The following is a 19,550-nucleotide window of genomic DNA, read 5'->3' as shown; positions in this document are numbered from 1 at the left end:
TTGCATCAGGTAAGGTTTGGGGAGGTCCTGTCCTCCCCAAAGCCACACAGCCCCTTCTCAAAGCCATGTAGCCCCTCCTCAAAGCCTGCCAGGGACCAGGAGATCAAACAAGCTGGCTCCTGCCAAGCAGAAAGAAACATTACAGGGAAGGTAGTCTGCAGCAAACAAGACAGTGCTTGACATTACTTGCTGTCTGATAGCATTTCACATTTCATCCAAGCAGCAACCTGCACTACTAGAGAAATAAAGGAGGGAATTTGATCCTAACTCCTGCACATTTACCTTCAGAAATGTCCCTGAGTGAAGATAAAACCCTGAAAATTTAAAGGAATACACAAGAGCTGAGGACAAAACAAATTCTCAATAGTGTGAAAAATGGTTTATTTTCTAATTCATTTTATGTATTTGTAGATGTATCCTCATAGAATATTTCTACCAGTTGCCAAGCGCTGGATTATGCACAGGACTTAATGAAAAACAAAATTACAATTTCAACCTCCAAAACTCTTTCCTGAAGATGCCAGTGGTGTTTTTTGCACAGCACTTGCAGTGGTGAGTCACCAGCACAAGAGGTGGCTTATCAGCCTATTAAATGCACTATTTTTTGATGGTGAAGTTCATGATTTTGCAGTTCTTGTGGGATTTTGATCTACTCCAGGTAATTTATAAGCAAACTTCAAATAATTATAGACAATTTAGGTGGAAGACTGATGTATTTCAGCTAATTTCAGCATTCTTCCTGAATGCTCCATGTTTTCAGAGTATGAAAAAATATTAAGCCCATTGAAGGTAGCTTCAGTAAAGAGCTGAAGGCCTGCTGCCATCACTTTATATTTATATACAAGATTTGAACAAAAATCACAACAGTGTGAAGAAGATGAGGGTTTCTTCAATCAGAGAGTTTACATAAGGAAAAAATAGCTACAACATGAAATGTGAAAGCAACACAAATTTTTTTAAGCTGGTGCTGAGGTTTCTTTTCAGATGAGCTGCCCCAGGAATTAGATTTGGACATGGTCCCTTCCCCATTGCACGTTTCTTCTGATGTTCTTGTCCTTAAGCTTTCAGTCTACATTCACACAGATAGATTCTCTTTACAACATTTCATATATAAAGTACAGAACACAGGTGAGAAACAGGATTTAAAACTGTCCAGATGAAGGAGACTGAGATGGCTGTGATGGAAGAGCTGATTCACTGCCCCAGGTTTCCACTGGAGTAACCTCACTGAAATAAGGAATTTCACCCCTTCAAAACCAAGAGGGTCAGGCTCAGCTGAATGATGGACTTTTGCATTCATTCAGAAGATTAAATGGAGACTCCCATGTGTGCCTGTTTTTCAGCTGAGTCCTGCACACCTCACATGGGCAAAACACCCCCTGCACTATGAGCAACGTGATGGCAGACCTGGCACTGAAGGACTGGACTGCCCAGCACCACAGAATTTCAGAAAATACTGGCAAACTGGAAATAAAGTGTCTCACTCATGACTTTATGAACTCAGCTCCAGTGTAAGCTTTGCCTATATAAAGTTGATGGGATGAGGGATCTACATACAAATATTAAATTCATGTTAAGGGGACTAAATTTGGCTTAAGTGGAAAATGCCTTTCATCTCTCCTGATTTTATTGAGTATTTTATTGCAATTCTTTCTTTATTAGTGGGAAAGCAAATCAGTGTGTTTTAAAATTGTTCCCACTGTTGTGAGTATAAACTTCCTGAAGATTTTAGCCTGTTTGCAAGACATTGAGTAAAATAAAGATTTTTTTTTTTTTTTAGGTCAACATTTTCTTCTGGCAGACTGAGCCTGAAGTGCACTTTATTTCCCTTTAATTTAACAGCTCCAGCAGCTTTTCCAGTTAAATCGACTGTTCATTATTGAGCCCATTTATGAAGGGCTGTGCAGTGCAGTTTAATGAATCCCTGGCACAAAGCTCCCTTTCAGTGTAGGGAAAGAATAGCAGCCTATTTAGGTCCTGTAGGGCTGTATGTCAAAGGCTGCCTATAATACTTGTCAGGGAAGGGCAGAAATTCCCACTGATATAAGAATGTGCAAGAAATCAACTTTCACAACCAAGTCGCCGATTAAGGCGCGATCAGGAAATGAGTCTGTAGGTTGGGAGCGGTGACACCTGTTTGGGCAGCCAGATTTTCCCAGAACTCGATAACCATATGGGCCATACAACCAGGAAGGGGGGAAAAAAAGAAAAAAAGAGCCCTCCCTCCCCTGTCTCAGAGATTTCCTTACTTTCACGCTGCCTCCCTGATGCCACGATGAAAGGAAAGTGGGTGCTGTGAATGGTGAGAGCCGGGCTCAGCGCCGGATTGGGTTTGCCTTCCCCAGGAGAAGGTTTTGCTAGTGATCATAAAATCATGGAACAGTTTGGGTTCGAAGGGACTGCAAAGATCACCTGGTTCCAACCTCCCTGCAGTGAGTGGGGACATCTTCAACAAGACCAGCTTGCTCAAAGCCTCATCCAGCCTGGCCTTGAACACTTCCAGGGATGGGGAATCAACCACCTCTCTGGGCAACTTGCACCAGCATTTCACAACTCTCATCATAAGACATTTCTTCCTTATATCAGCCTGAATCTATTTCCTTTTAGTGATGAGGCACAACATGAGATATTTCTTTCAGGCTGAATCCCAGTGAGATCCTGCCCTGGCATGGCAGAGGATTTACCCTGGGACACTTGGACACTGAGGTGAGCAGCCCCATGAGCTTCGGAGGGCAGACAGAGCTCCTGCAACTGGCTCCAGCAAACAGCTGCTCCCCAGAAGTGCTGGCACTGTAACACAGCCCTTGACTATGCAATGCTTCCTTGCTTGTGGAAACTGCTCTCCTTTGTGTCCCGCCTGGGCTGCAAGGGTAACAAATTGTTCTTCTTGTGAAGGGCTCGGTCGTGTGGCCATGAGCTCAATCTGTGGCCAGAGCAAAGCATCAGTGATCAGGGCATGCTCCTACTCCCTTTGATTCTCAGTGATTCTGCCCTGGCTTTCTAAAAAAGCCAAGCTGGATGCCAAGGGCATTACTCTCAGGAGCCTTGGTCAACCCCCAGAGGTGGTTGAGATGCTGCTCCCTATAACAAGCATAGGAAAATGCACAAAGCCAGATAAATTTCCTATGCAAAAGTGAGAAAAAAAAGCAGTATAACCCCTGGAGCCCATTAGTAAGCACTGAGTGCTTTCCTGTGGGATGAAGGTTTGGGATGGTGGAAGCAATTCTGCAGCCACTTCACTCACCCCAGTCTGTTAGGGCTAAAGTGCAGGGAAAAGCACATCTGGTCCAAAATTCAAAATTTTGCCTGGGACTGGGGCTATTTTGTGGGTCTAAACCCAGCATTCCTGGACATTAGACCCTGCTAGTGAGCTGAGGTGGATAGCTGGCCCTGAGAGTCACCATGAGTGGACTCAGCATCAGCATCCTGAAAGGGCACAGGCAGAAGACAAGCAGTCTCATATAGCTGCTAGAAAAGAGATGTTTTTCAGAAATAACCAAACTGCTATTTCCTTGAAAAAAAATCAAGTTTCTTTACAAGTTGTTGACATCATGTGGCTTAGCAAATTTCCCTCCAGGCATTGCCCAACTCGGGGTAATCAGCTCTGCCTGAGAGAACACGGAGAATAAGCATGTTTAATGCAATTATGAAGGCTTTCTAAATCTCCAGATCTGGTTGAGAATATGTAAATTCAGCTGCTTAGCACAACTGAATGCAAACTTTCCTTTGCATGCCTGACAATTGTTTTAATACTCTCCAAGTTTTAGGAGGTAATAAAGTCTCCCGCTAAACCGTAGCTGAGCTCTCAAAGCTGTTTAATTGAATGAATTCAGCCTTACAGAAGCGAAGCTGGGGCTTTCAGCTCTTTTTTATCTGAGCCACCGGATATTTATCCACTCTGCATATAATGCCATCCAGACTCATTAACAAACCCTTTAGACAAGCCAGGGAATATTGCTGCTACAATGCTGAGGCGGATGCTAATTTGAGGGCAACTTCATTGCCGCTCTCTTTGAATAATTTCATGTTGCTCACATAAGAAATAATCCCAGAGTGTCTGCACCTGCAATGAAGGATAGTGACCCCCGTTTTCTAGACCCTTGTGCAGCTCAAAGTGGCCTCACAGGGGATGCAAAACTATCTAGGGGAGCACATGGGGGATGTATATGTTGTTCTTTACATTTTCCCATCAATAAGGGAGCTTGGAGCAGGCTGCAAAGCTTGACAGGGCTTGACAGGGCCTGAGGGTAACAGCTCGGATCGTTAATCCCTGTCAGTTGTATTCCAGCTAAGTCCTTTAAATCCACCTTCTATGTAGACATACTCATTCTGACATGGAGAGATACAGAAACTTCCCGGAGCCCTCTGCCTACCAGGGATCTTTTGCTTCAATCACACAGTTACACTCAGAGCAAGTCCCGAAATAACAGAGACTCTGGGAGCCTCCAGCTGAGCAAGTTTGGCAAAGGAGACCCAGTCCGGATGGGCCGGCAGCAGAACCCAGGCTGTGCCTGGGACTGTGAGGTTCTGCCTCTGGGACCTTGCTGAGAGCTGCTGGTGAGAGATAAAGAAAATCAGCAATCTTGTTTTGTAGAGGATATTGCGCCTTCTTTTCCTCCCACGAAATACATGCTTTCTCCTCTTTTCCCTTTGCAATACTTGCTTTGCATTCAACAAGTGTTTCAAACCGCAGTGAGGTGAATTTGGCTGGTTTTTCCATTTTACCACTAATTACAGTCCAAGGAGCCTGTCTCACTTTCCTTCTGCAGTTTTGCTTTCTGTTTTTTCCTCCCAATATAAATCTGCTGCATTTCTAATGAACTGATGCAGACCATGAAAACTTTACTTAAATTCCAAATTGGATATGGATCTTCATTCAAATTTGGACATATAAAAGCATTGAACATAAATCTGGAGCTGGGTCGAGGGTTGTTCTGCATCAATGTAAGAGTTTTCTGAAGGCAAATTGAAATACCTTTTCCCTATAAAAAAAGACAAGATAGTTCCTTCAGGAGTTGTTAACAGTAATTTAAGTGGCCACTTGACTAACTTTTTTCTTTTATATGGAAGATTTATACCGCTGCTTCACTAAGTCCATGCAACACCGCAAGCAAGGTGGTCTAGTGGAAGGTGTCTGTGCTCACTGTAGGGAAGTTGAACTAGATGATCTCTAAAGTCCCTACCAATCCAAACCATTACATAATTCTGTGACTTTAACACCCCGCACCCCAGCCATTTGAAATCTCTACTGGATCACAGCTCTGAATTTTCTTAGGACTTGACTAGACAGAGAATACGCCATGCAATGTGCATATCAATGAGCTTGGAAAGAAGCATCCTTTACAAATCAATTTAAGTGTGTGTATGCTGGCGGCTGTCAGAGCGGGAGTATGTCCCGAGCCCTCGCACCCAGAGCCGTGCGAGCGCCGGGCCGGACCCCAGAGGGAGGAACACGATTTGTGCCAGCCGGTAGCTGCAGGAGCGGGGACACGGCTGATGGGCTCTGAAGGATGCTGCGCACCTGCTCTGGGGTGCCTGCGAGTGTCTGGCCAGGTGATGCCTGTGCACCTGTCCTGGAGAGAGAGAGAGAGAGAGTGTGTGTGTGTGTGTGTGTGTGTGTGTGCGTACACCTGTCCCGGGGTGTGTGTGTGTGTGTGTGTGTGTGTGTACACCCGTCCCGGGGTGTGTGTGTGTGTGTACACCTGTCCCGGGGTGTGTACACCTGTCCCGCGGGGCTGTGTCTCTGTCGCAGGGCGGGCGTGTCCCAGTCCGGGGGCGATGCTCGTCCCTCCCCGCCGCTGCCGGTGTACCCGCCCGGCTCGGTGGGTTGGTGGGTGCAGCCGGCCCGGCCCCCGGGCTCCCGGCGGGGAGGGCCGGGCCAGCCCCGCTCTGATCCCTCCTCCTCCTCCTCCTCCTCCTCCTCCTTCCCCGCCCGCCGCCTTTTCCCCGCTCCGCCGCCGCCGCCCGCCGGGCGCATCCCAGCGGACTCTGTCGGGACTCGGGGCGGCGGCGTTCGCCGCCGGCCATGGCCGTGCCCGCCGCGCTGCTCAGCCCGCACCACCTCCTCTCCTTCTGCTTCCCCGCCGCCGCCGCCGGCGGGCTCCTGGGCTATGCCGACCTGGAGAAGGGCTACGAGGGCGGCGGCGGCGGCGACGCGGGGGACTTTAGAGAAGCCACCCGGGACCTGCTGAGCTTCATCGATTCGGCTTCCAGCAACATCAAGCTGGCGCTGGACCGGCCGGTGAAGTCCCGGCGGAAGGTGAACCACAGGAAGTACCTGCAGAAGCAGATCAAGCGCTGCACCGGCATCATCGCCGCCGCCGCCCCGCCGCCCGCCGCCTGCCCGCCCGCCGCCTGCCCCGCCCGGCCCCCGCCGCGCCGGGAGCCCGCGCCGGGCAGCAGCCTGCAGAGCAAGAGCCTGGCCGCCCTCTTCGGCTCCCTGCAGCGCGGCCGGGGCGCGGCGGGCGGCGCGGAGGCACGGGCGGGCGGCGCGGAGCGGGCGGCGGGCGGCCCGCGGAAGGTGCCGCTGCGGGACCGCAACCTGCCGCCCTCCTTCTTCACGGAGCCCGCGCTGCCCGGGCCCGCCGCCCGCGGGCCGCCCGCCAAGGAGCCGGAGAAGGGCGGCGGGGCCGGCGGCGCCGAGGCCACCGAGTTCCTGGAGCTGCTGTGCCCCGAGTACGGCGCGCTGCTGCCCGAGCACGCCGCCCCCAGCGACGCCTTCGGCGGCCGCCTGCCCGCCGAGCTGGGGCTGGAGCACGGGCTGTACGAGCTGCCGCTGCCCGCCGGGCCGCACCCGCTGCTGGGCGGGCTGCTGTACCCCGAGCCGCCCTGGAGCCCGGCCGCGCCCTGCAGCCCGCCCAGGAAGGCGCCCCCCGAGCCGCTGCGCCCCATCTACCCCGGCGGCGGCGGCGCCGAGCCCGTGCCCGGCAGCGAGGAGCCCGGGGGACACCTGCCCGCGGGGTTCGCCCCCTTCTTCCCCGAGTGCCCGCTGCCCCCGCCGCAGCCGCCCTACGACTACGGCGGCGGGTACCACCGCGGGGCCTACCCCGGCCTCTAGGGCCGCCGGGGCAGCGCGGGGATCCGCACACTGCGCTGCATGCGAGAGCCCCGCAGCCGAAACCGCGGCCACGGCCCCCGCAGGACTCACCCTTGTGCACTGCCAGTCTCCTCCTCCTGCGGTTTGGGCGACGCTGCAAATAAAATGTGAAACTTCGGGTTTCTTCAGGTCTTTTTGTAGCGGCCGGTGCCCCCCTTTCGTCCTCCTTCCTTAGGGGCCGGGGCTTGGCTGGCTGTAGGCAGACGCGTTGCTGAACCTGTGGGCGACCTGGGGACAGGGGATGCGCTCCTCAGAGGCCGCGGGGACCACTCGTCAGTGATTTCAGTCTAATTCTAAAGCTCGTGTCAACACTTGAGGTGCGTTTAACATTTTTCCCAGGCTCACGTTTGTCACAAGTGCTGGCAGGTGTTCAGCTGAGGACACAAAGGCAAGAAAGTGAAGCAAAATTAAAAATGCTGCTACCAAAACTCAGTGTCCTGAAATTTTAACAGCGTCTTGCAGGATCTTGCAAAACGGCAATTTAGAGCGATTCATAAGTTAATTGATGGTGTAAGTTCGGGACAAAAATGTACTGTAGCCACTGCGGCCATGTGATTCCTACAGACTGTTGGATTTCTTCCAGGAATGTGTCAAAGCTCAGAAAGCGATGCGGCTCCGTCTCATTGTGCACAGGAGATTATTTGATAATCATTTAAGTTATGTAAAAGAGTCTATGATAGGTCCTATAAAAATAAAGCTACACAATAGATCCGAGATGTGTGGTTGTTACTGCTGTTGGGACGTGGCGTTCAGGGGCTTTCACCGTGCCTCCATCCTCTGTAATGGTTTCTTGGCAGGAGTTAAGACAGGCAGTGGGTTTTGTCTTTTCCAAATCTTTTGAAATGGTGTATTTTATCCACAGCGACCCGTACTTGTTTGGCCTTCATTTGTGCCGTCTGTTTCTGTAACTTGGTAGAAAGAAAGGAGCGATAATACGCTACAAAGTCAAGGGATGAAAATTGTTACAGTTATGAAAACAGATCAAAATACTCGGAGGTTTCCTATTGAGATGCAAGTTTTCAAAGGCAATCCTGCAGTCTGGCTCCCTGCCAGCCCCAAGTGGATTGTTTGTTTTTTAAACGGGATCCACGTAGGGATCAGCCTGGGGTTTTACCCTCGGTGGTGGTGACAAATCCTTGTGCCTTCTGTGTTTTAAAAGATAGTGTGGAAGGTAAAGCAATTTTTTTTTTTCATTCTTCTACCCAGGTTTAACTTTTCAGAAATTTGGGGTCAGCATGCTGGGAAGTGTGGAGAGGTGAAACAAAATCTTTTGGAGATAAACTGAGATAATTGTTTTGGCAAATGTTTTAATTTTACTTTCATAAGCAAGAGCTGTAACTGCTGCCTCCTCTTTCCTCCCCACAAGCTGCCCAAAGTGTCCACAAGCTGTATGGAAGGAACCACTGTGGATGAATGTCCACAACACTCCAGCGTTTGATAGCTGGGTGCTGTTGAGGAAATGCACTTTTCAAGAACAATTTTGCAGCAGTTTATTTCACTCAGCTTCTCCAGAGCGTGTATGAGGATCAATGGGCAGCCTGTCCAGCCGAGGTAGCTACAAATTAGGTTAATCCTGCCCTGCTGTTGGTTTTGATGACGGGACAGTGTTCTGCTCTGTGAGCTCTGTCCTGCCTTCCTCACTTTGGCAAACCTCCCAGCTTGCATTAGGAGCTGCACACTGCCAGCTCCCAGCAGAGCTTGCACCCAACTGCGTCTGACACCACCTGGGCAAGACCAGCTGGGGGTTATTGCGGGTGGAGATATGTTGGATTATTTTTTTGTTTGTTTAGCTCCTACTTCAAGCATGTGAGTTTGCAGTGTGTCTTGATAGCTGCTCAGAATTATTTCAGCTTAATGATGCTGTGCTAATAATCTGAGTGCCCATTTTTCTCCCCTGAGCTAAGATTTGCAAATGATGGGGGAGCTGATAATGCAGTGGTCCCAGGTAAGGAACAAACCCACCTGTTTTAGGATTTATTTATCTCATAAGCTCAGTAGGCAAATGTGTATTAACTGGGCATCTAATCCTGAAGACTTTATAGCCTATCGTGTCAGCTGTCTCACAGGTGTCAGTGAGATTTGCTCAGAAGTCAAAAAGTGGTTTTCAGGCAGTGGTTCTGGGATAGACATTGCAAACCTGAATAGTCTGATTGCCCACAGACCTAATCTTCTTTCTTGATGAGCATCAATCAGCCTTCTTGGGTTAGGCCTTGTCTAAAGCCAGTGGGAGAAGTAGCTCTCTGGGTGCCAGCAGAGCTGGGCTGATCCAAGGCTGGGCTGGAAGCTCATTCCCAGTGCTGCCAGCTTGGGAGGGTTCTTTGTGGGCTTGCAGGTACTTTGGGTCAGGCTCTGGGAATCAGGCTGACTGAGCAGCAGCTGCACAAGTCTCTTCAGCTTAGCCTCTAACCTGCTATAGTTCCTTAAGGGGGATGCTCAGATTATGGGAGCTTGCACTGAAAGGAAAAAAAAAAAAAAAAAGAAATCTAGAAATCAGTGTTTTTCTAAGTATGGCTACATTGCTGCCAGAGGATGATGTACTTGTATCTCAGGAGTACCTGGCATGGTAGTTTGATAAGCCTGGAAAGGAGCTAACAGCAGCTTTTCCCAGCACAGACCAAATAAAAACTTCAGTGTAACTCCTGAGGAGCAATGGAGCCCCTCTCCATGCTGTGGAGGTGGTGAGGGCACCTGGACAGCCCAGGGGTTGCCATCTAGTGAGGCTGCATCTCTGATCTCCTTTGTGCATGTGTGGGCTCTTTTTGTTAGGTTGTTTCCCCCACCTAGAACAGTACAGGCACTGAAAACATCACCTGACAGTCTCGCTCAGAAACACCCTTGGGAAATTGTTTTCCCCTCTGAAACACTGAAGATCATCGTCTTAAGCATCTGCAAGAATAAAGCTTTTGTAATTGAACAAGATACTTTGGGTTTTTTTTGATGCACTTTTATAAGGAGTCTGTTCCTACGGACTAAAGCTGATTCTTTTAAGCTTTTCTGTCTTAAAAGAAGTGTCTCCCTTTGAAAGGAAATGGGTTCTGTTTGGTTGGATTGAGGTCAGACTACCATTTTACAAAGCCTGCACAGAGTTCCTCAGATACACTAAACTCCATTTTATTGCTGATGTATTTTACACATATTGCCTGATGTTACTGGAGATTTTGATGGGAAAGCATACGCATATTAATAATTTTTTATATAAAGTCAAAGATGATAAAGGGGGATGACAAAACCCCTTGCTTCTCATTTTAAATGAGGGAGTCTTAACCTTTCCTTAATGGTGATTTACTGACAAGTAAGTAAGGGTTCACCATGAATAATTACTACTGTGTCTCAGTATTTTGTGACTTAAATAGTCTGGGTCTATTCCAAAGCCACTTTCAGAAAGCAGAAAGATTCCTTTTTTTAAAGTGTTTTGAAACAGGCTCATTAACTATTTCATGGCCTGAGCTTGGGAATGCTCTAGTACAGCCCAGCCATTGATGATGAGTTATTTTTGTTGAGCTTACATGCTTGATCAAAGTGTTAGTGAAAAAGATACAGAAGTTTATTCTAAACTCTTTTTGTCTTCTAACTTTCTAAATAAACTGCTTTTGGCTGCAGTGCAAAAACTGAAGGTCATTCTGCACTTGGCCACAGGAGGAAAAAGGTGGTGGAGCAATTCTGTAGAGATGTGCAAGAAATTCAGATGAGACTGTGAGAGTTTGAGCCTACAAGCCTGACTGTATGACCTGAGAGCTGGGAATGCTTTTAGGATAGCTTTGTGTCAGGCCAAAGAGGCTGCTGAACGCTTCCTTAAAATCCAGTGGTGTTTGTAACACATCTACAAAACCAGCCCAAAATAGTGAGTGATAATGGGTGCTCTCTCCCCAGTTCTGTGTGGGTAAATACTGCCAGGAGATTGCTGACAGGCAATGCTATGAATGATGAAGGTGTTTTATGATATATTTTTCAATACCTCACTGTAACCCTGATTATCCCCTCCCTTGCTGGCAAAGAACTACTTCACCAGCCTGCAGGTTTTCAGGCTTTAATGCTTTTTGGACCCCCTCCATATGAAATGGAAATAAATAAATGTGCTGTCAAACCTTATCTTTAGGGCTGTTATGATTGTAGTCCACAGACCTGCAGTTGTCCAGAGGTCACAGACTCAATGTCACTGCATTGCTGTCAGTGGAATATATTTTTAATTACTTGAATTGGCCAGTGAGGGATTTGAGGAATAGGCAGCATTTCCCAAATGATCCTTCATCTTTCCTTCTCTGAAATGGGGGAATCACATCTTAGTTATACAGTCTGTGTCACCCTCCCAGAGGCAGCAGAACTGCATGATTTACCCTGTGCTCCCTCCAGGGATTCCCCAACAAAGTTGGGCATATAAGAAAATGTGGACTGGTCTGCAGTGAAGGAGGGAGGATTCAGGATCTGTAGTAAGGGGCTCTAGTGTGCCTGTTAGTGCATGTTTTGTGTGTTAGGATGTCTCCTGGTGGGCATTTTAGACTGCTTCAGCCTTAGCAGCTAATTGTAATTAATTCTCTGGGCTGTGCTGAACATTCTGGCAAATCCTGCTGTGCCAGATGAAGAGGTGGCTGTCTCCATTTCCTGCCCTCTTTGCCATAGGTGCCATCCCTGAGCTACGTGCTGAAGAGAACTGCACCTGTGCCTCTGTTGCTACAGCCTGTGATGAGTGCCCAAGTGCAACCTCCAGGAGGGTCTGGAGTGAAGTGGGGGCAGCTTGGCTTAGCCCAGGAATGGCTGGAGCTCAGCTCAGCCATTTCAGCCACAGCTAAGTGAAGCAAATCTCCTGTCAGATTGAGAGTGAGTTAAACCTAAAACACTGTGTGACAAATCACTTTACTGGTGCCTGTAGATGGGGAGTACAGACTGCTCTCTCTTGGAGAAGTTGGCAATAATTGTTACTAACTTTATTTTTGTTGGGCTTCATGAAATACAGAGCCCACAGTTCCAACCCTTTGTACCTCCACTGTGGTGAAAGATCACTGAAGGATTTTTAACTTGATGTTGCCACAATACTCTTCAATCAGAGGAATCCTGTCTGAGAAGCTGCTGGACCAAGGATGCTGTCACAGAAGTGGTGGCCTGGATTTTGTCCCTTTTTTAAATTGCAGAATGTGATACAGGCTTTTCTGTACCACTGGGTAAAGGAGAAATTTATAGGGACTAATCCCCATGTCTCATTTCAATGATGTAGCAGACATGACTCTGTCTTCCAAACCTCATAGCAAAGAGCTTGAGCTTGTGCCAGGTATGCTCAGGACTCTGCTCTGGAGTGACAGACAAACACTCCAGGGTGTCATTGAGAACTGTCCTGGACCCTCCCTTAGTATCACATTCTTATTTCATTCTCTTCCCATCTCTCTTTGATGTGTTCAGCTCCCAAGCTCACCAGAATGGTTTTTTGGGTATTGAGGCTGAGCACCCTGAAAGGTGATGGAGGTTCATAGTCAGTCTGTGAGATCTCTGGACATCTCAGTGACTTTCCAGACCAATCTGCAGGAGTCACAGATTAAATAACATTTAGTGCTCTGACTGCTGACTGTATGAACACAGCCCTGGGTGACTGTGAGTTGAGCTGGACTCTGGCAGATCCTGTTTCAATAATACCAGCAGTGTTACAGTTCTGTGATCAAATCCCCATCCCATGCCAGCAGTCTCTTCCCTGCCAGTGGTTTGTCAGCTAGATTTGCTAGGTCTGGACTAAACAGCCCTGTTATTCTCAAGGTACAGAAAGCAGAGATCAGAAGGGTAAAATTGGGTATGAAGTTTAAATGAGGAGAAATTCCATCCTTCTACCACCATTTTTCATCAGTGGATAACTAATCATTTTTTTTGCATAGAAACACCACACAGTAGAACTGGGCTTCAAATAACAGCTATAATTGCTTCTGTGTACTCCAATAATTGCATATAAATCAATTACCACCATTTTAGGTATTTGAACAGCTCGCTCTATGAAGAAAAACCTTTCTTTCCTGTTTAATAGCCAGACCTTTAGCTTCTTTGTTTGTCCACATATCTGGGACAAATGATTCAAGCTCAGTCATTAATTAGTGATTTTATAAAGATTTTCCTTTCAGGATGGAAAGGTCATCACACCCTTGAAGTGCCAGCAGAACAAATGTCTCCCATTTGCACATGAAGTCAGGGCTTGTGAGGAAGAAGCCTCAGAACATGACTTAAAGGGTAGAGGCTTAATTTGGGGTGGCTACTTGTAAAAACACGCCTGATGTTGCTAATACAAATGTGATAATCAGACATCCTTTTTTCCTAAAGTCTGTGATTAATTATTTTTATGGCTTAGATGACCCTTAATGCCTAGTGCCAGCTGACAGACCAGGCACAGGGGCTGATGTAAAAACTCAGGCCAGAGGAGGATGGCCCTGACTTCAATATAATTTATTTTTATCATATTGTCCAGAGCCCCTTGGGCTGTCAGAGCCACACACTGGTTCCTGGATGCTCCTGGAGAAAAGCCAGTGCTACAGCCTGTGGCAACTCCAAGCAATGTGCTGTCTTGGCCAACAGATGGGCCTTGCCAGGGGAAGAAGAACATATTTTACTACAGGACAAATGCTACCTGGCTAATCCAGACCAACTGGAATTATAAATAAGATGAAATTTTGTTAAATAAGAGGAGAGACATGAGTGATGAGGCAAAGAGAAGTGAAGGTTTTTCCTGGCAGAGGTAATGTAGGTATCAGGAAATTGCCAGGCCATCATGTTTGGATGAAACAATAATAGTTTGTGAGCTTGAAATAGGTATTAAATAGGTACTAAATTAATTGCTAAATTATTGTGTGTATTGATATATTTTTCTTGTGTTTATGCTAGTTATATCACCGGTTTCAAATTACCTCCTTTCTCAAAGGAAGAGAAAAAGAACAATTTAAGAATAGAGACTATTCCTGCTGCTGAGAGAAAAACTGGGAACAGAGAAATCCCAAACGAGCTGCTAGAAATATCCTTGCTTTAAATTAGAAAACAAAACGCAGCAGCTAAAGTTCAACACTCTTCAATTTGAGTTTTGCCTACACCAATTTAGCCTCTTTTACTAGTTGATGTTCCTTGTAGGGCAGGCACCCAGCAGCTCCAACTCCACTAAGTACTCCCTCTGCAGGAGACTTTTCCTGTGCAAGACTGGACAAGAAAAGAATATTCACTGCCACTGCTTAAGTCCCTGGTGAATGTGAGGTACTGCCGACGGGACCTTCTCTCCTGGGGAAAAGCTGCACATGGAAGGGCTCTGCAGCCCTCCAGTGGTTCCCTTTAAATCCTACACGGTGGGAACACAGGGCAGGGCAGGCATAGCCTTGCTGCCATAAAAGGCTCCCACCCAACTTGCTGTGCTCCCCCGAGCACACCTTCCCTTCAGTCCCACCTCCCTTCTGCCCCACCAGCACAGGGAGTGTGTGCTGGAAGAGCTGCCAGCAATCCCTGCGCTCTTTCCCAGTTATGTTCAGGAGCACCCATCCTGCTGAGATAGTATTTGGTGAGGCATGACAATGTCACAAGGCTGGGGGAGACCTCCCTGGAACTTTGTGACACAGAGAGACTCCCAGCGAGCCCGTGGCTGGTGGCAGTGCTTCCTTAGCCGTATCTATCCATCAGGAGCTGCGATGCCTGTGTGTGGTTTTGGGGGTGTCCTGCTCTCTGGCTTGGCCATCCCCTCTGTGTCCCTTCACTCTTGGGGAGAGGTTCTGTTGTCCCCAAAGGGTTGTGGGAGGTTTTGGGGTTTGTTTCCATGGGGTGTGGCAGATGACAGTGCCAAGCTGTGTGACCCATGCACCAGTTTGGGTTGGTTGAGACTCCCCAGCATCAGGGAGCTCAGAAGCAGAAAAGAGCAGTGCTTCCCAAGTGTGCAACTCTCCCAGGGCAATGCACACACTTCCCATTACATCCAGAGAGCCACAGGCAAAGTGTGGCTCTCATGTGAGAGGGATGGCCACGTGCATTTGAGCTTCCTAAGGGCACTCCCAGTAGCAATGGGATTCTGTGCTTCTGAGGTGGCCCAGGTAGCTTGTCCCAAGGCAGCTGAGAGCAGGCAGCATGTTAAGCAATCAGCAATCAGCAGTGCTGACTGACTGGGATGGGCTGCAGCCAGGCTGTCTCTCTCCTTGGAGTACCCACTGCCCACCCTGGACTCCATTTTATTCCCTACTGACATGCTCCCCCAGACAAAAATCAGTGGCAAGTAAAAAACAACTTGGATTAATTTACTTTTATCATTCTGCAAGCCTGGATTATATCAGCAATGACATGGGCCACAGGAACTGATGGCAGAAATGAGAGAACAATTCTCACAAACATTATATATATTGTGTTTCCATGGCTGTGGGGGGCCACCTGTATTCATCAAAAACAAAAGAATCGTAGTCAGAGCTGTACATGAGCTGTCTCACAAAGGTTTCCTTGTCTGCTGGCTCAGGGTACAAAGAAGCGAGGCCGTGCTTGTAGGCCCAGTCAACAATCTGCAAAAAGATAAACAAAATGAGCTGCTGAAACAATGCTGGCACGTTATGAAGCTGAAACCAACTGCAGTTTGGCCCTATCTGTGTTTTCTTTCTTTCCTCCTCTCAGAATTGTGCAGTTTTTTGCTTTTTTCTCTTTGTGAGTCAGCTGCACTTCACCCTCAGTTGGGCGAAGGAATGTAAGCTGCCTGCAAGCAGTGGCTGGTAAGAAAAGCACTGCCTGCCCTGGCAGAATGGTTGGGGTGTGCAGGTGAAGGAGGAGAGCAGCCCTTTGGCCAGCTCTGCTCACACCTGTAAGCTCTTCAGCCATGCTCTGCATCTATCAGGAGCTCTGAGCAGGCCAAGGAAATTCTCAGTGGGTGTCTCTGAATCACAGATCTGATGTATACAGAGCACCAAACCCATAATTAGACAAGTCCAGATCTGGAATAGTAGTTATGTACTGAGGTCCTTACCAAACATATGAGGAAAGGTTCCAAAATAGCAATTTGGAACCTAAAATCTTTTGGCAATTTGAGTCATGCTTGAATTTGACTCTAAACCTCATTTTTTGAAGTGCTGAAGACTCACAGCTTCAAGCAATAAAGCAGAGCTTTGTGAGCTGTGAGGCCTGTGAGGCACCCAGAATCAGAATGTATTTTTCACATCTGGGTTTTAATGATGGAAGAAATCAAGGCGGCAATTATGGCCAGAATTCCTGAGAATGACTGTTTTAGACTATAGAATGATTTGAATTAAAAAAACACAACCAGAAATGATGCCAGGGCAATTCCTTCCCTTCCTACCATGAAAAGTGGAAATAAGAAAGGAAATACTCACTTTCACAGCAATTTTGAGAGACACTTCTCTGATGTTGTCCAAGGGGGGATAGAGTCTTCCTTCTGCAAGATGCTGCTCTGTCACTTCAGCAGCAATAGTCTAGAAAGAAGAGGATGGTAGTTTTTAGGGATGGTCTCAAGCAAACACCACATTTCCTCACATTACATGGTATGTGGCTGAAACCTCAGCAGCATCAGGGCTGGGACTAGTCCTGAGTGGGAACTCATGACCTGTTCAAACACACATGTGTACAGGTTTCATCACAGACTTCAGACTCCACTCTGTGTGCAGAGTGGGGCAGTGCCGTGTTAGGGCAGCAGGTGTGGAGAAGGAGAGCCCTGTCTTGGCTCCTGCACCTCTGCAGGTGTAATGGAAGCACGAGCTTTCCTGAGCCAGGAGAAGGCTGCAGCTTTTTGCTGAGGCTGAGCCATTTCCCCTCCACACATTGTCCTGGGCCAGGTTCTTTAAAACACCTGAAGTAGATACATGTGCCTCTTATCATCTTTTCTACAGTATCAGTGAAATGTCACTTGGAAACCTCTGCTGTGATGAGGAAGATTTCATCGGAGATGTGCCGGACCCCGCTGGCAATGACTCCCAGAGCCACTCCGGGGAAGACGTAGGCGTTGTTTCCTTGGCCAGGGAAGAAGGTCTGTCCATTGGGCAGCGTGACCTTTGGGAATGGACTCCCACTTGCAAATATCCCCCGGCCCTGATCAAAGAGAGAGAAAAAAGCATTCAGGTTCAGAAGAGAAGTCTTAGATTTCTGCTGCTTATCATGACCTGTGCTCAGGGGACACTGGTGACAAAGTTGCCAAAACGCAGTCAGCAGAGGCATCTCCACCACAGCCACCTCCAGCTGACACTTTGGGAGGACCCACACGCCCAGAGGAAGGATCAGGGCCTCTGGAAAAGGCTACCATACACTGAACATGTGTTTGTACTGCAAGTGCTCTGATCTTGCTGAGGTCTTTCTACCTCTCTATCAACCTTCTATGGAGTATGAAGAGACTCGTGGGATAAAGGTCTGGGGCTGTGTGATTGCTCTGGCCGTAGGTAGGTGGTGGGGAAGGCAAAGGAAAGCGTGAGACAAGAGTGAGACAAGGGCTCGTCTCTCAAGCCAAGTCAATCCACATGACTGTAATTCTTCAGTGACATTGGGTCTAAGTTGGGTGATGAAATAGTTATATAAACAACTAGGTTGAGGTAACACAGTGGACAGAAACAGGAGAGGATGGGACATCTCAGACATGTGGGTGAAAGAGGCCAGCACTTTCTTTAGAGGGTCACAGAGTAATTCAGGCTGGTTGGGACCCAAATTCTTGCTCATAGCAAGGTCAGCTGTGAAACCAGACCAGGCTGCTCAGGGCTTTCCCCAGTCTGCTCTTGGAAAACTTGCAAGGACAGAGACTGCATGAGCAACCTTGGCCCTGCCCCCTGCTCCACCTCCTGACCCTCCTCACAGCATCAAAGTCTCTTTTACACCTAGCTCAATTGTCTCTTATTTCAATTTAGGCAGGCTGTCACTTGTTTGCCAGCATGCCCCACTGTAGTGTCCTGGGTCCAGCCAGACCCCGAGCTCCCCGTGCCGAGCCACGGTACCAGGGTGAGGAACCATGGTGAGGCAGTACCAGGGTGAGGTGGTACCAGGGTGAGGTGGTACCAGGGTAAGGCAGTACCAGGGTGAGGTGGTACCAGGGTGAGGTACCATGGTGAGGCAGTACCAGGGTAAGGCAGTACCAGGGCGAGGTGGTACCAGGGTAAGGCAGTACCAGGGTGAGGCGGTACCAGGGTGAGGTGGTACCAGGGTGAGGTTATACCAGGGTGAGGCAGTACCAGGGTAAGGCAGTACCAGGGCAAGGTGGTACCATGGTGAGGCGGTACCAGGGTGAGGTACCAGGTGAGGCAGTACCTGGGTGAGGCAGTACCAGGTGAGGTGGTAACAGGGTGAGGTACAGGGTGAGGCAGTACCTGGGTGATGCGGTAGCACTGCTCCGCTGTGCACTCTGCTTTGCTGGTGGGGTTGCTCAGGGCGAACACGATGGGTCTCTCATTGAAGGCTGCCATGTCCTTCAGGAGCTTCTCGGTGAAAGCGCCTGCAACAGCGGCCACACCTGGAACAGCAACAGCAGAGTGAGTGGTGCCTTCCCACCGTGCGACTTCAGAGCATCGCGCTGCTCCCTCTGGGACTGGTGAATGAACTGTGGCAGGGAAACAGCTTCATCTCTGGATGTGCAGTAACAGGCAATGTTACTTTCTCATTTGACAGTGAGAATTAAAGCCTGTCTCAAAATAAAGCCCTCTGCTCCTCCAGGCAGAGTGGGCCCCAGGGTTTTGGCCAGCCTGTCTGCAGCGCTCTGACTCCCAAAGAGCTTCCTGAGGTGCCTGTTGTCATCCTCATCCTGCCCAGCCTGACAGGGCCAAGTTTGTTGCTTGACAGCCCCAGATCCTGCCTCCCCCAGCACCTCCCTCTACAGCCCTGTCTGAAAGAATTCTTACAGCTCCAAAAGTGAGGAAGCCTGTGCCCCATAGTTAACACAAAAAGGATATGGAGAACTCAACTGACAAAACGGGGGTGAAAAAAAGCTCACTTTGTTTTGACTAGGAGAACAAAAGGAGACTCTGGAGGAAAGACAGAAAACTTTCCTAAGAATTGAATTGACATGAAAAGGTCGTATTAAATGAACTCCACCTATAACTGCTGTAGGCTTCACTTTCTGCACAACCTCTTCCAGTGAGTCCACGTTGGGGTGGTCCTGGGCAAACATTTCTTTCTCGTGGTTCAGGTGGCTCCTGCCCTGTGAGGAAAAAGGAATCAAACTTTGGTCTGTTGGCAAATGATGGACACATAACATAATAACTCATCTTCAGATAATTTTGTCTCTCAGCCCTCTACCTAAAGCAGATTCCTCATAGCAGGACCTCAGCATCAGCCAGTCAGGCACTGAGCAGTTGGTGTAATGTCACACTGGGCTGGCCTCTGCTCCTCTCCCCCACTGAAGCACATTGAGTGTGTGGAGGAAGGACCTGGCTGCTGTTCACTTGTACATAAAGCACAAGTCTCCTCCAGTCTGAGGAAGGACAAAGGCAGAGGCCCTGGGGACACAGGGAGTGCAGAATGGAGCTGGACCAGGCTGGGTGACCAAGCA

At 48.6% G+C, this 19,550-nt stretch overlaps 2 protein-coding genes across 3 annotated transcripts in view; one reads left to right on the top strand and one right to left on the bottom strand.

Moving 5' to 3' along the window:
• Window positions 1-5,699: 5,699 nt before the first annotated feature.
• Window positions 5,700-7,805, top strand: FAM181B (family with sequence similarity 181 member B; the record flags this gene model as incomplete). Its single annotated transcript, XM_058045522.1, is given in 2 exon segments — window positions 5,700-5,949; window positions 5,952-7,805. Coding segments are annotated over 2 exon segments (1,356 nt in total), but the record flags the coding sequence as incomplete, so codon positions are not given.
• Window positions 7,806-15,306: 7,501 nt separating this feature from the next.
• Window positions 15,307-19,550, bottom strand: part of ME3 (malic enzyme 3) — a 117,262-nt gene continuing 113,018 nt past the window's right edge. For both annotated transcript variants that reach the window (XM_058019318.1, XM_058019319.1), the window contains exons 10-14: window positions 19,094-19,199; window positions 18,373-18,515; window positions 16,940-17,113; window positions 16,402-16,500; window positions 15,307-15,582 (exon numbers count right to left, since the gene is read on the bottom strand). In XM_058019318.1, the coding sequence (XP_057875301.1) occupies window positions 15,421-15,582; window positions 16,402-16,500; window positions 16,940-17,113; window positions 18,373-18,515; window positions 19,094-19,199 (684 nt within the window). In that variant the 3' untranslated portion in view covers window positions 15,307-15,420. The remainder of the gene's footprint in view (window positions 15,583-16,401; window positions 16,501-16,939; window positions 17,114-18,372; window positions 18,516-19,093; window positions 19,200-19,550) is intronic.

This window comes from Melospiza georgiana, chromosome 2 (genome assembly GCF_028018845.1).
Source record: "Melospiza georgiana isolate bMelGeo1 chromosome 2, bMelGeo1.pri, whole genome shotgun sequence".
Classification (NCBI taxonomy): domain Eukaryota; kingdom Metazoa; phylum Chordata; class Aves; order Passeriformes; family Passerellidae; genus Melospiza; species Melospiza georgiana.
This window is presented reverse-complemented; position numbering and strand designations above follow the sequence as displayed.